This window comes from Bidens hawaiensis, unplaced genomic scaffold, assembly GCF_021521415.1.
Source record: "Bidens hawaiensis isolate Kalapana, Puna unplaced genomic scaffold, B.hawaiensis_p1.1 tig00000697_1, whole genome shotgun sequence".
In the NCBI taxonomy this organism is placed as follows: domain Eukaryota; kingdom Viridiplantae; phylum Streptophyta; class Magnoliopsida; order Asterales; family Asteraceae; genus Bidens; species Bidens hawaiensis.
In genome coordinates this window covers 2,894,699-2,909,453 of record NW_027491041.1, presented here as the reverse complement: position 1 = coordinate 2,909,453, position 14,755 = coordinate 2,894,699, and the positions used below count along the sequence as shown (strand labels likewise).

Below are 14,755 nucleotides of genomic sequence, written 5' to 3'. Positions count from 1 at the left end.
TTTTTATCCTACTTTCCATGCCTGCGATATTTTTGCTTTAGTCCGATCAATGACCTTGCATCACATTGCTTGGAAGATTCCTCGGGTTGCTGAATTCGGGACCATATCGAGCCTCTCTCTTCTTTCTTGGGGCGAGCACTTCTGAATTCTTATTTGGTGGGTTGTTTCAGAGTCTCTGGTCCCAGAAGTTTTTCAGTAGCTACAAACACCTTGGCCGCGATCATGATGGCGTCCCATGTTTTGGGTATACCATCCCGCCCAGTCAAACAACAGATCAAATCGTTATTTCTAACATTCTGTCTGAACTCCCCTCTTAACATATCCTCGCTAATTCCTCCAATATTCAAACTTTCATTATTAAAACGAGTGATAAAATTTTCAATTGACTCATTATCACGGCAGACTACGTATAAAATTTCTGAAGGGTCACACATATGCTTGCGCTGTTGGCTGAAATGCTGTGAAAATTTTGCAACCAAGTCATCCCAGCTTTTAATTTGTCCATCCGGGAGCTTTTCAAACCATTCTCGTGCCGCACCCATTAGAGTCAGAGCGAACATGTGGCACCAATATGGCAAAGTCCAGCCACTAACTCCTCCCACCGTGGTAAAATTCAACAAGTGATCACTTGGATCAGTCATCCCATTGTATTTACCGAGGTTGCTCGGGATTTTCGCATTTGTGAGGAAAGGAGCCATGGAAATTCGTGGGGTGAATTTTGACTTTTCTGCAAATGCCGTCGCGTTAGGGTTTTGTGAAATCTTTCTCGGCATCACTGCAGTACTCAGTGTGCTTCACTACCGTCCGGATCCTGCTAGTCCCTTTTTTACCATACGCGCGACTATCGTCACAGGCGTACCTTTCATCATGATACGTGAGGTCCATTTGTCTCTGGGAAGCATGACTCTGATCATACACGGTCCTACGAGGTAAGCTCCGCTGGAACGGACGTTCTCTATCACGACTTCCACCGTATTGACGGTCTTCTGACTGTTCCGGAATTTCTATCTTTGGAATGAGTTGGCTTTGTCGTACAACCCGTAGAGGAGAAGGAGGCGGCGAATCATCGTAAACCAAAGTCCTCGCCTGAAGCTATTCGTTTCTTACCAATCTATTATACTCCTCCTTCAACCTCTGTTGTTCTTGTTGGTACCATTCTTCTGGTGTTAAAACTGCTTTTTCAGATCTGGATTGGTGACGAACTCGTGTCTCCTCACCCTCAAATCTGGGAAATTCTCCGGTTTTGTATTCCAAAACCGGAGTGTGAGCATTCCGATGGGATTCCGTAACGACCTGCCTAGCATCTTCTAGGACAAGGCCACCGGAACCTTAGGTCCACCTAATTCCCGCTGGAGTAACAATTGGAAGCTGCTGGTTCTGACTCATCGTAAAAAACCACAAAAAACCGTGAATTCTAACATCAAAAACGGATGGCGCCAATGAAGAAGCACAAATCCAAACCGAGGGGTTTAGATATGTGTTTCCACAAGTACGAATTATCAAACACACTAAACTTCAGACGAGATCAGATTACAGTCAGGTTCCTACAAACAAACACCGTGAGACTCGCTACGGGAAGGACAAGATGGGGGGTCTTCGCGTAACCATCCTCCGGCGTGAGAATAAGTACTGTACTGTGAATGGAATAAGTATGAAGTACAAGTGATTGTTGTGATTATTCGGGAGTGAATGAATATCTCATGAAGATGATTTAAGTATTTATAGCCGGGGATGAGGGAAGGAGATTGGTGGAGTTGTCACTGTCAAGATATTCCTTATTCACCTGAATGGACACGTGTCGCGCGTTTATAGGTTCTGACAGCCTAGCCCATGTTTGGGGCGGTTACCAGGTTTCCATCTGTCCTCCTTTTATTGGCTGATGTCGTTATCAGGGAATGTTGTGGTAATCTTCTAGAAACAGTTTGTTACAACTGTTCTTCCTTATCACGTGGGAACTTCATTCGTGTAAGGTTCTTTATGCGACCCGCGGATTTTTCCCGCAGACACTTACTGAATGTCCGCGGGTTATATTTGTGATCCGCGGGGCTATTTCTTTATTTTGCGAGTAATTTTTGCTACCCTACATCTATAAAATCCATGGTGTATAACCAAAGATGAGATAGAAAAGTAAAAACTTATATAAGATGGTGATGTTGTCAAACTATTAATTTACTATAAATGTCAAGTGTGCCTAGTGTGTAAGTATCTATAATATATATAAACGAAAACCCAAAAATCCTACGTGTCGCAATGTGGTCGCTCCCCCATTTTATGGAAGCCACCAGATTTCTTGATTTTTAAATGGAGGTCTCTCATTAATTTAACCCAAATTCATGGGTATGGGTCTTACCAAAACCATATAGCTCTTAAACGGGTTATAACATCTCATTATATTAAAAATTAATCTTACCAATTATTTGATATGAAAATCCTACAAAATAGGAATATACTAAAATTTAATATCCAATTTAAAAAGAAAAAGATATTATTTATAATTAATAAACAATTTTATAGTAAAAAACATAAGCGGGTCATGGGTCACCAAATCCAGATAGCTTTTAAACAGGTTATAACATATCATTTATTTATGAAACCCTTTTCATCATCAAACCCTAAGTATATTATTAACTTTCTTACAATAAAGAAAATTAAAATCCAAAAAATAAATATTAAAAAACAAAAAATGTAAAACAACCATTCTCTTAAGCCATCAGATTACTTTATTTGTAAATGAAGACTTCTCATGCATTTGACCCGAATTCACGGGTAAAGGTCTCACCGTACCCAGATAGCTCTTAAACGGGTTATAACATTTTATTGTATTAAAAAAATAATCTCATCAAATATTTGATATGAAAATTATATAAAATAGGAATATACTAAAAATTAATATCCTATTTTATTTTAAAAAAAGATATTATTTATAATTAAGAAACAATTTTATAATAAAGAAAATAAACGGGTAATGGGTCTCACCAAACCCATATAGTTTTTAAACCGGATTATAACATATCATTTATTTGTAAAACCATTTTATCATCAAACCTCAAGTATATTAATTATTAACTTTCTTACAATAAATAAAATTAAAAAATCCAAATATGCATATATAAACATTAAAAACGAATAATGTAAAATAACCCCCGTAATACGGGGGATAAAATCTAGTTTACATATATAATTGTATTAGAAATATAAATAAAATACAAATGTCAATATTTCACACTCAAATATTAAAAACTCCTAAATATAACAAATTAGTCGTTCTCAAGGTGTGAATATTTAAATTTAATTCATTACAACTTGATACGATGTAACAAAAAGCAAAAGAATTAACTAATTCAACGTGTGGATTGCAAAAAATATTTATCTTATAGTGAGTGTCTACTTATCCTTAATGGAAACGAGGTTAGCCCCCTTTTTTTTCTTTAAACGACGACTTTCTTATATTTAGTCTACCATACTTTTTAAATTTGGAGAGCCCTGATGCCCTACTCTGTCCAGGTTATGTTGTCTTAACCGGGCTCATGTTAGTTTCAGAGCTTGGTTTGGGCATTCCGCCAGGAAACCATACCGTCAACTGTCACTTGACAGTCGTTGTGCCACCACAAGAGCAGAAATCTTTGGCGTAACACACGGTGGGACGAAAACCCAGGGGGGCTCTGAGTTCAAACTGACAACTTTTGCATAAAACATAGCTCAAATCCTTCATTGCTAATACCCATCCAAAAGTAACACAAGTAAGATTCGAATTTTTGGATCTCCACTAAAGAACACAAGTCTCTACCACTAGACCACAAGTGAAGGATGAAAACGAGGTTAGCTAATTTATTGAATAACTTTTAACACAATTTTTTATTATGGCTTAAACAACATATCTTAAGCAAATTTACTGGATAACTTTTAACACAATTTTTTATTATGGCTTAAACAACATATCTTAACTTTAAAATCTAATACGATTACAATCTACATTAGGTTACCTACTACATGTATAGTCCGAACTCCGAAATTAGATTGTTTAAATAATCATGGCAACGTCCCCGTAGTAGCGAAATATTTATCAGTTCATAAAAGAGAGAGAGAGATTAGACGATTTACCCACTAACTAATTATTGAGTCGATTAATATCATTCTAATGTATCAAGATGCATCCGCTAACTAATTATAGAGAGAAATGTTGGAGAGGTTTGGTAAGCGACTTGCTGATAAACAACTTAAATGTGAGCCTATATACCATCAAAATAAATAAATAAGTTTCATTTACTGTGTTCAATATCTTTTCAGATGGTTTAAAATAAAACCGCTATAAAAAATAAGAAATCTAAATTGTATCTTTTACGTTATACTATATATACTATATATATTGTAAGAGAATAGTTAAAATACAAAGTGATATAAAAAATAAGAAGTGTGACAAAGATTTGTGATCGTATAAAAAAACCTTTCAAAAAATAATAAAATATGACGGAAACCGTCCAAATTTGTTTAGATTCACCGTGTCAACACCCATGATCAATAGCGCCCGGGTTTTACAAAGACCGAGTTTTGTCGACAGACGCTATCCATAGCACACGTAACCGAAATCACCTGAATTCACGTCAACTTACAAATTTAACACTCGAGATTGACAACACTTGAGCTTTACTACCGTCTGAGTTTATCCGGCATAACACGCCAGTAAAACACTAGTTAATAATAAAAAGTCTTCCCAAGTCTTGTTTTTATAATATTATAGTAATATTATTATTTATTTAGTCATGCATTAACTCCCTCCATAAATATAAATAAATTTCAAGACCCCTAAACAAACAAGAAGCACCCACTTGAGCCACTCACCTTCTCTCTCTTGAAGTCACCCCACTCCACCTTGTTCAATTTCAATGGAGGTTGAAAGCAGCACACCACCACCACCACCACCATACTCTCTATTCTCCGATCAATCCAACGCCTTATTCTCAACTCTCAACGCCGGCATTCGCACTGGTTTTCACTCCGATGCCGCCGCTATGAAGCTTCAGAAGTTCTATAGAGGCTACCGGACTCGTCGGCTCTTGGCCGATTCCGCTGTCGTTGCCGAAGAACTGTGGTACGTTCCTTTGGTTCCAGGCTTTATCATTTAGCTTTGAAAATAATAAATAAATATTAAGGGCAAAATTGATATTACTGTAAATTACTTCAAATTTAAAGCCAAACCGCACAAAATGTTTATTTTTATAAAACCATGAAATCTGAATCTTCGATTTTTGTTTTGGTTTAATTTTTGGGTTTCATGTACACCCTTTCTGTCTGATTTGTCATATTGATTGAAGAATTAGTTTTTTTACTTTGTTGACTTTGACTGTAAAAGTCAAAATTATGAAGCGGAATTGTGGTATGTGACATGTGTGGCCTTAATTTCATATGTATGTGGTGGTTGTTCACAATTTCACATGCTTTTTGTGTGATTTCTCTTACTTGATTGAGGATTTAGGTTTTTTACTTTCTTGACTTGACTGACCGTAAAAGTAACATAGTGAATTTCTGACACGACATGAAATTCGCGGGTTTGGGTTTATTATAGATGGGTTCAGCTCCGTCTCGAGTTGAAAAACCCCTGGACCCATTTATTTTTATTTTTATTTTTAAATTTTTTTTATGTAATAAATTAAATGGGTTGGGAATTTTATGTCAAAATTTAAATTAAATTACAATTGTTTTATATAAATATTATTTTTTTTGTTTTAAATTGTTAATTTGTGAACAAAAACAAATAAAAAAAAACTTTTGGGTCAAAAGAGTCATGTTCAGGGAATATGCAGGTCGTGTTCGGGTTGGACCTGCCAACCCACGAACACGACCCGAACTGACGATTTTTGCTTTGAAATTTTGCAGGTGGCAAGCGATTGATTTCGCTCGATTGAATCATAGCACAGTTTCATTTTTCAACTTTGAAAAACCAGAATCTGCAGTGTCTCGCTGGAACCGAGTCACTCTGAATGCTTCTAAGGTATATTATGAATCAAATCAACACAACAGGAAGAAACAAAAATGTGATGTTGACTGTTATTACTAAAATGAAGCTGCTTTTTATTTTATTATTGTGTCAAATTTGTGCTTGTGTGGCAGGTGGGTAAGGGTTTGTCACTTGATTGCAAAGCTCATAAGCTGGCATTTCAACACTGGATTGAAGCTGTAAGTTTTGGATTTATTATATTTTAACCTTTTCTGGTAATTTGGCGGTTGTTTAGAATTTAAAGTATCATTCTTGTATTAATTTCAGATCGACCCACGACACCGTTATGGGCATAGCTTGCACGTATATTATGAAGAATGGTGTAAAGCTGATGCTGGTCAACCTTTTTTCTACTGGTATGCAAACCCTTCACAATTTCTTCTACTAATTTGTCTGTTATATTTGTTCTTGTCTTATTAAAATAATAATTGTGTTCACCACGTTATGAACAAGATGTAAAGATAAAGATTTGTCAGGAATCACATGTAACACATTTCATTCTTTTGTGTTGAAAACCATAGAATGTGGGGTTTTTTTTGGGTAAAGGGTTTTACCCGGTTAAATTCATTCCACACAACCAACAAAGAACAAGTAATATGACAAAGTGCCATATTAGTTCTCATGTATGACATGCCATACAAGAGTAAACAAAACCAAAACCACCAAACAAAGGTAAACACTGCTAAAGCCTACACAAGAACCAAAGAAACAAACATAACAAAACAGATCAACCATTATCATCAATTTGGTGTGAAACTCCCCTCGGAAAGTGCCAATCTTCGAGAACCCGATTGACCCGATCAAAATTCTTGAACTTTAGAGTCATAAGCTTTAGGCGAGTACCCTTAATGATTTCATCAGCAACAATCTTTGGAGTCTTCAAAGAGTTCCTGAAAAGCCGGTTATTTCGTTCCTTCCAAATTGCGTAAACCGATGCCCCAAGTTACAGCCGATTAATAACATTATCAATAGAGTTGGACATTCCAAATTGAGACACATATTGAAGAATATTCGCCCAACCATTCATGCACCCCTGAAACTTACCTTTCAATTGACAATACTCCAAACCTCAGAAGAGAACTTACACTCAAAGAAGAGATGATTACGAGAATCCGGCTCTCTATTACATAAAAGGCAGCAATACAGGTTATGATTTGGATACCCACCAATATTCCACCCCATTATACGATTCTGCGTGCTCAATCTATCATGAAGCACAATCCACAACATAAAGGAGTGTTTTGGTACACATTGAGAGAACCAAACAACATGCATCCAAGAAACCTTATCAGCCGGGATTCGAAGAAGTTGCCATATTCCTGAAGCCGAGAAATTCATTGAAGTCCCATTCTCATCCCTTACCACGATCTTGTCCCTCTTTTCCGGATAAATACTCACCCCCTTTAAGTTCGAAAGAATAGGGAATCTCGAAATCCAATCAGGCGGCCAACCCCAGTTATTATGATGAACAACATCACTGACACAGGTTTTTAAAGTCAAACCAGCCCCATGTATAGCTCTCGGGTTAATATAATCACTTAAAGGACATAAATCATCCCATTTATCATACCAAACTGAAGTAGATCTCCCATTACCGATTTCATGCCATATAAAATGTCTAATACGGGGACGAAACTGAAGAATTTTCCTCCACCCCCAAGTACAAGAGTTTGGAACTTGCAAGCTCCAAAAATTTCGCCCCTTCATTTTATACACATGCATCCATTTAACCCACAACGAATTACGATCATTAATTAAACTCCAAATATGATAAACCAGAAGAGAGTTATTGACATTCCGGATACGCCGGATACCCAAACCACCTTCACTTTTCGGCTGACAAACAACATCCCAAGAAACTTTATGCTTTCCCTTTTTGTGTCTAAAGTCCAAAAGGAAATTTTTAATCCGTTTTTCAAGATCAGCGATAAGTCTAGAAGGAAGAGAAAAAACAGCAGACCAGTAAATATATAAGGACGACAGAACAGACCTGACCAGCTGAAGTTTACCCGCAAAAGATAAAGTTTTATTCTTCCAATCTCCAATCCGATTATCCAAACGATCCAGCAACCTCTTACACTCACGGTAATTTAGCCTCGTAGAAATAAGAGGACCTCCCAAGTATTTAACCGGGAGCCTACCTTCAACGAAGGGCATAAAATTCAAAATCCCACTTTTAACGCGATCCGAAACATTACAGAAAAACGCGGTACTTTTCGGGACACTAGGAGTAAGCCCGGACATATCTTTGAAATCATTCAGAGCCCCCATAATAGTTTTAGCAGAATCCACATCGCCTCGAGCAAACAGGAACAAATCATCCGCAAAGCAAATATTGATAATATTTAATTTTTCACAATGACGATGAAAACGAAACGAGCGTTCAATACGAACCTTCCGATGCAGAATTAAAGTGAGGACTTGCATAACCAGCGTGAAAATATAAGGAGACATTGGATCACCCTGTCTTAGACCTCTTTTACCACTAAAGAACCCGTGTAAGTTCCCATTTATGGATATCGAAAAAGAAGAAGTGGTTATGCATTCCATTATCCAATGAGTCATCTTATCGTGGAAACCATACCCATATAGAATATCACGAATGAAGTCCCAACCGACCGTATCATAAGCTTTCTGAATATCAACTTTAAAAGCACATCTAGGCGGTCCGTTATTAGTGTGATAATTATGCATTAATTCTTGGGTCAAAAGGATGTTGTCAGAAATTCTACGCCCAGGAACAAACGCAGACTGATTGATATCAATTAACGACTCCAAACCCTTCATCATACAAACCGAGATAATCTTGGTAATGCATTTATATAAAGTGTTGCAGCACGAGATAGGACGAAAATCATTAGGAGTAAAAGTGGTGGTCACTTTGGGAATAAGGGCAATAATAGTGTGGTTAACCTGTTTAAGGAGACTTCCTTTTCTGAAAAATTCATGAACCGCCAAACAAACATCTTTCCCAACAATATCCCAAGAACTTTTAAAGAAGGCCGAAGAAAAACCATCAGGCCCCGGCGCTTTGGTATTCCCAATAGAGAAAAAAACTTCCTTGATTTCCAAATCGGATATAGGTCTAACCATCAGCTCCGCCTGAGAGGCCGAGAGCTTAGTAGTAAAAATCTGATTATCTGGTTTTTTCAATGGTTGCATATCCGAACCAAAAATGTTCATAAAATGATTAACAAACACCGAAGGAACATCCGATCCCTCATATAATTGGCCCTGACCATCACTTATAGTATCAATACGACATCTATAGTTTCGCATTTTCAAGGAATTGTGAAAATACGCAGTGTTAGAATCACCAAGCTTTATCCAATCGACTTTAGCCTTTTGTTTTAGGAATTCTTCCTCATCTTTAGTTGCCTCATGATAAGCCTTAAGATAACTACTCTGCTCCCGAATCAACTCCAAATTAGTAGGGTCAATGTCAAGACGGGTTTGACAATCATCAAGAAGGGTTCTTAGATCATTAGCTTTCTTGTGGAGATTGCCTTGTCGATGCAACAAAGAACGGATTGGATGTTTTAAGTTTTGGAGTTTCTTTACCACGCGAAACATGTAATAACCATTCACCTCAATTTTCCAGCCGTTAGCAATAATATCATTATAACCCGGTTTACCAATTAAGAAATTAGGGAATTTAAACGGTTTAGGCTTACCTTTAATAAGATAGGGGAATTTCAATAAACATGGAGAGTGGTCTGAAATCCGGTATGGAAGGAACACCACCGTTGAATCATTAAAAATATCCATGAATTTAGAGTTTCCCATCACCCTATCAAGCTTTTTGAAAAGACCCATACCCGTTCTCGGTTTATTGTTCCAAGTGAATTGGAGCCCGACCCCATTTATATCCTCAACTTCAATGTTCTTAACACAAGCACGAAAATCAAGCATCCCAGTGGATATTTTGGAAGAACCATGTAATCTGTCTTCCAAATTAAGAGCACAATTAAAGTCTCCAAGTAAAGCCCAAGGTTTACCACGAGTGAATTGTTTATGAACTGCAAGATTATGCCATAACTCCCTTCTTTTCAAATAACAATTTTCAGCATACACGAAAGAACAATACATCGCCTTATTATCCAACTTAAACTTTAACTGAACGTGAAGAACCTGGTTCGAATAATCAATAACCATTAGATCAACCAGATCCGTATTCCACCCCACAATAATCCGAGTACCTTTATCACAAACACTACCATTGCTAGTCCAATCCCAAGTGTTACAAATCTTCTTACAAACATCAAAAACCGAATTTAATTGTACGTGAGACTCAAGAATAGCACACCCCTGAATACTATTATGTTGGATTACCTTACGAACCTCTTTTTGTTTAAGAGGGCGGTTCAACCCTCTTATATTCCATGTAGCAATAGTACCCATTAAACACCCAATTCACCGGGTGTGCTTGCACCCTCAGAATCAATATCCGCTTTCATACTGTTAGCCACATCCGTAAAAAGCTCATCCACATCATCCTCATCTTCATCACTTTCTGGTTCATCCACCAAATTACCAAACCGGTTACTAGTTTGGACATAATGCTTTTCCTTTGACTCAACCCCCACAGCCATAGAAGTTGTAGGTTTACCCACAGGATGATTAGTGTCTTGGCTTTTAGAGGATGGTTTATTTACAGGTTGTGTCACAGCAGGTTTAGCAACCAGTCGATAGACAAGATTATGTTTCTTGACTTGCGTAATAACTTTTTTCTTTCCCTTCACCCTCTGGAAACCATCATCATTAGTGACTTTCATTGGTTCTTCATTTAAATTTTTATGATGAACATGTTTCGGGCATTGAGTGTTCGAATGGCCAAACACTTCACATAAGGAACATCTGGGGGGCTCCCAATCATATTCAATCTTAATCTCCGAGATCTTGTTTGACTCCCCCCACGTATCCGGAACAGCAACAACCAGCTTCCTTTTAATGTCCTGATTTGCATGAAGTTCAACTTGAACTCTAGCAAAACTACTTCTTCCCCACGATTCCTTACACATATTGGCAGTGTAAGAATCAACACTTATCGGATCCCCAATTCTTGAAGCGAGCAAACTTAGACCCTCCTCAGTAAAGGCACCCAAAGGAATATTCTGTAATCTGACCCAAACCGGAACAGACCGTATATCCTCCTTTTCCAAATCTGACTCCATAGTCCAAATATTAAGAATAATGGGGACATTCCTAATCATCCAAGGACCATCCTCAATCAGCTGCATCATCCCAACTTCCGTATGAAACTTGAAAAAGAAAAACCCTTTCGCATTCATCATAAGTCTCGTAAGCCCATATTTGTTCCAATTTTTCTTAGCAAAATACTCAACAACCGGAAAAGGAAGTCTGTTACCCAAAAAATAACCAAACAAAGTATTAGTAAACCTATCGTTAACTTTCTTGACAGATTCAACCGGGATAACCACATCAACTCCTTCCATTGTTGACTCCACATTTAATTTTCTTAATGTTACCTTAGTTGTCTTGTTTTCAAGTTGGACAACACTCACATACGAAGGCTTTGAATTTTCCATATTTTTCTCCTTTCCTTCATCCCTTTGAATATTTAAAGAATCAGATCCAAAAACCATGTTATCACCCGAAACAAAGGCTGAAAAACCTCCATCTTGTTGAGTAGTTAACGAATCAGATCCAAGAGCCTTGTTATCATTCAAAGCCACGGCTGAACAACCACCATCTTTGTTGATTACATCATTTAAAGGAACATTGAATGTTGTGTTTGCATCAAACGAAACAGACGAACTTGTAGCATTAGGGTTTCCCGAGGAACCAGTTTTCAGAATTCCCCTACGAGGAAGAACCCCATCAATGTTGGTGACCCGATTGGCTGGAAACCCTTGCTTGATACGATCAACAAATCCATTACCACCCTTCTGCTCCATGCAAACCCTAGAACGAAAATAACACCCAAGAACAAGAACCAAGAACAAGAACCAGAATTCCAATCAACAAATAACAACCAAGAACCAAGAACGGCTGTTTACTTCTTAAACAAATCGGCTGGCCCAAGAAGAAACCCTAATCGGCCAAGGAAACCAAGATTCATGCAGCAATAAACCAAGAAACGGGCAAGAAAACCCTAAAACGACCAAGGCACCAAGAAAAAACGGCCAAGAAACTCTTAATCGGCCAAGAAGAACACAGCTGCACCAATATTCATGCAGCAAAAATCAAAAAACGGCCAAGAAAACCCTAATCGGAACACGGCTGCACCAAGAAGAAACCCTAATCTTGATTAACCACAAGATCCTTAATCAATTAATAGGATTCGATCGATCTAACTAAACTATATCAATAGCCGTGATCAATAAAAAAACCTACTAATCAATCAGAACCAAGGATTAGATCAAGATTGATGCAGCAAAAACCAAGAAACAGCCAAGAACCCTAATCGGTTCTCTCTAGAATGTGGGGTTCGTGTGGGTGTATTCAATAAACGAGAGTGATGATTTGTGTTGTGACCCCACACATGATAAAGTTAAAAGTTGGGATCAATAATGGTCGATTTAGGCCCGTATGGTTGTTACATCATTAGATGGAATGGTTAGGATATATTATAAATCTTTACTGGAAATGGGTTTTTTTATCATGTGACACATGGGGATGTTTGGATGTATATAGCGTTTTATAAAAAAAACTTTTTAAGTTTGATTTTGTCGCAGGTTGGATGTCGGAGATGGAAAAGAGGTTGATCTAAAAGAATGCTCAAGATCAAAGCTTAGGAAGCAATGCATCAAGTATCTCGGACCTGTATGTTTTTACAACTTTTGGATGATTTATTATTTCAAATGATCTTTTTCAAAAAATAAATAATGTTAAGATTGTTAAACTAAACAGCAAGAGAGAGAGCATTACGAGTATATCATCATTGAAGGAAAAATCATGCACCGTCAAACCGGACTCCTGCTTGATACAAACAATGCTGAAAAGTGGATTTTTGTAATGAGTACCTCTAAGAGACTCTATGCGGGCGAGGTTAGTTTCAAAATAACCTTTTTATTGTTTAAGTGAAACTAACAAATGGTTAAATAATTTTTTTATTGAAATTATCAGAAAAAGAAAGGAAACTTTCATCATTCGAGCTTTCTTGCTGGAGGAGCTACTGTAGCTGCTGGAAGGCTCGATGTGGAGAACGGGATACTTAAGGTACACGCAAACGTATTTTGTGACAATTTAGACAAAAGAGTGTTTAACGCACAAAATGTATATTGTGAAGTTATGGATGATGATAAGTGATTTTGGTGTGCAATTGTTGATGTCATAGGTTACCTAATTCTTTGTTTGGTTTCGTACCTAATTACCATCTAACATTATTATTAATTTGCAGACTGTTTCGCCTTATAGTGGACACTACCGCCCAACTGACGAGACCCTAAACTCGTTCTTATTGTTTCTGAAGGAAAATGGTGTTGATCTAGACACAGTTGAGGTATGAAAATAATATCACCCTTCATTTACTATTTAGCATACTTCCAAGTGTCAAAATAGGTAGTCGAAAAGGGTGAACAAAAAATTTTGCATGGACTTATGATTACAACATGAATTATTTTAATATTAGTATAAAATTTTTAATTCAAATGAATTTAATAATGCCTTGGGCATACATCCATGTCTATTTTCAATAGGCCCCCCTATTTTATTTTAATATCCACACAATGGTAGATTGGGTATTAATTATGACATCTAAAATTCTAAATGAATTCAACATATATACACACAGACTTGTATAGGAGTGGGATCCATTACAAATGATTTTTACGTGCAAAGCACTAGAGTAATTATTATCACACTACTTAAAAAGTGTAGCATAATAATAATTAGGTAACTAATCCATTTACAACAATGCCACTGTGTGTTTTTTCTTCGTTTCGTATGATTCACACCAAAAATTGTATTTGTATTTGTGTTTTATCTTTAAAAACTTATATTTAAGATCTGTAGTTGTCATTTTGTAACATCTTTGTGGTCAGATTAAAAAGGCAAACGAAGAGTCTGACTCATACGAGGACAAGGGTACAACTAAAAACAGGCTTAAACCTGAAATACCCGTCCCTGAAGCCAAGCCCCGTGATCACGAAGAGGAATTACTGGACACTGAAGTTATTGACAAGAAGAGCGTGCCAAGTTACAAAAGGACTCTCTCAGGCGGTCTTCATAGCCCAAAGTCAGACGTGCCAAAGAAGGCAATACTTGAGAGGATCAATTCAAAGAAGGCGGCTTGTTCATACCAACTAGGACACCAACTCTCGCTTAAATGGTCAACCGGGGCAGGACCACGTATTGGTTGCATTGCTGACTACCCGATAGAGCTGAGGTTGCAGGCTTTGGAGTTCACTAACCTGTCTCCAAAACCAAGGCTTTCACCCAACTACAGGAATGGTTGGCCATCACCTAAACCTGTTGCTTAATTTCTTAAGGCTGTAAATTGTGTATTTGGATGTATGGAAGTGAAGTTGTTTATCTAGTTTGGAGCATTATTAGTATTATTAATAATCTTTATATAAAATAAATAAAGAAACATATTATGATGACATGGATTATTGGTCACTACTCTATTTGTTTTTGTCTAAAATGATATTTTAGAAAAGTTGTTTGTTTTCATCCGTTTGCATTATTGTGTTTAATAATTTTTAGTATTTGAAAACATTTTTTGGATAATATTTTCTGTTCGTGTTTTGATAAACATACACGTTTTAAATCCATTTTTGTTTTTATTATTTGTGT

The 14,755-nt window shown here is 37.0% G+C and overlaps 1 protein-coding gene across 1 annotated transcript; it reads left to right on the top strand.

The window, feature by feature from the left end:
• Positions 1 to 4,883: 4,883 nt before the first annotated feature.
• Positions 4,884 to 14,541, top strand: LOC143531453 (IQ domain-containing protein IQM3-like). The gene is made up of 9 exons (XM_077026750.1): positions 4,884 to 5,089; positions 5,875 to 5,989; positions 6,109 to 6,174; positions 6,263 to 6,351; positions 12,694 to 12,781; positions 12,869 to 13,006; positions 13,085 to 13,177; positions 13,359 to 13,460; positions 14,002 to 14,541. The coding sequence occupies exons 1-9, from the start codon at positions 4,884 to 4,886 to the stop codon at positions 14,437 to 14,439; spliced, it is 1,335 nt and encodes a 444-aa protein (XP_076882865.1). The 3' UTR covers positions 14,440 to 14,541.
• The last annotated feature ends 214 nt before the right edge of the window (positions 14,542 to 14,755 follow it).

Coding starts and splice junctions, on each gene's coding strand:
- LOC143531453 (XM_077026750.1), top strand. CDS start 4,884: ATGGAGGTTGAAAGCAGCACACCACCACCACCACCACCATACTCTCTA. Junction 5,090..5,874: donor GTCGTTGCCGAAGAACTGTG/GTACGTTCCTTT, acceptor GAAATTTTGCAG/GTGGCAAGCGATTGATTTCG. Junction 13,178..13,358: donor TGGAGAACGGGATACTTAAG/GTACACGCAAAC, acceptor ATTAATTTGCAG/ACTGTTTCGCCTTATAGTGG.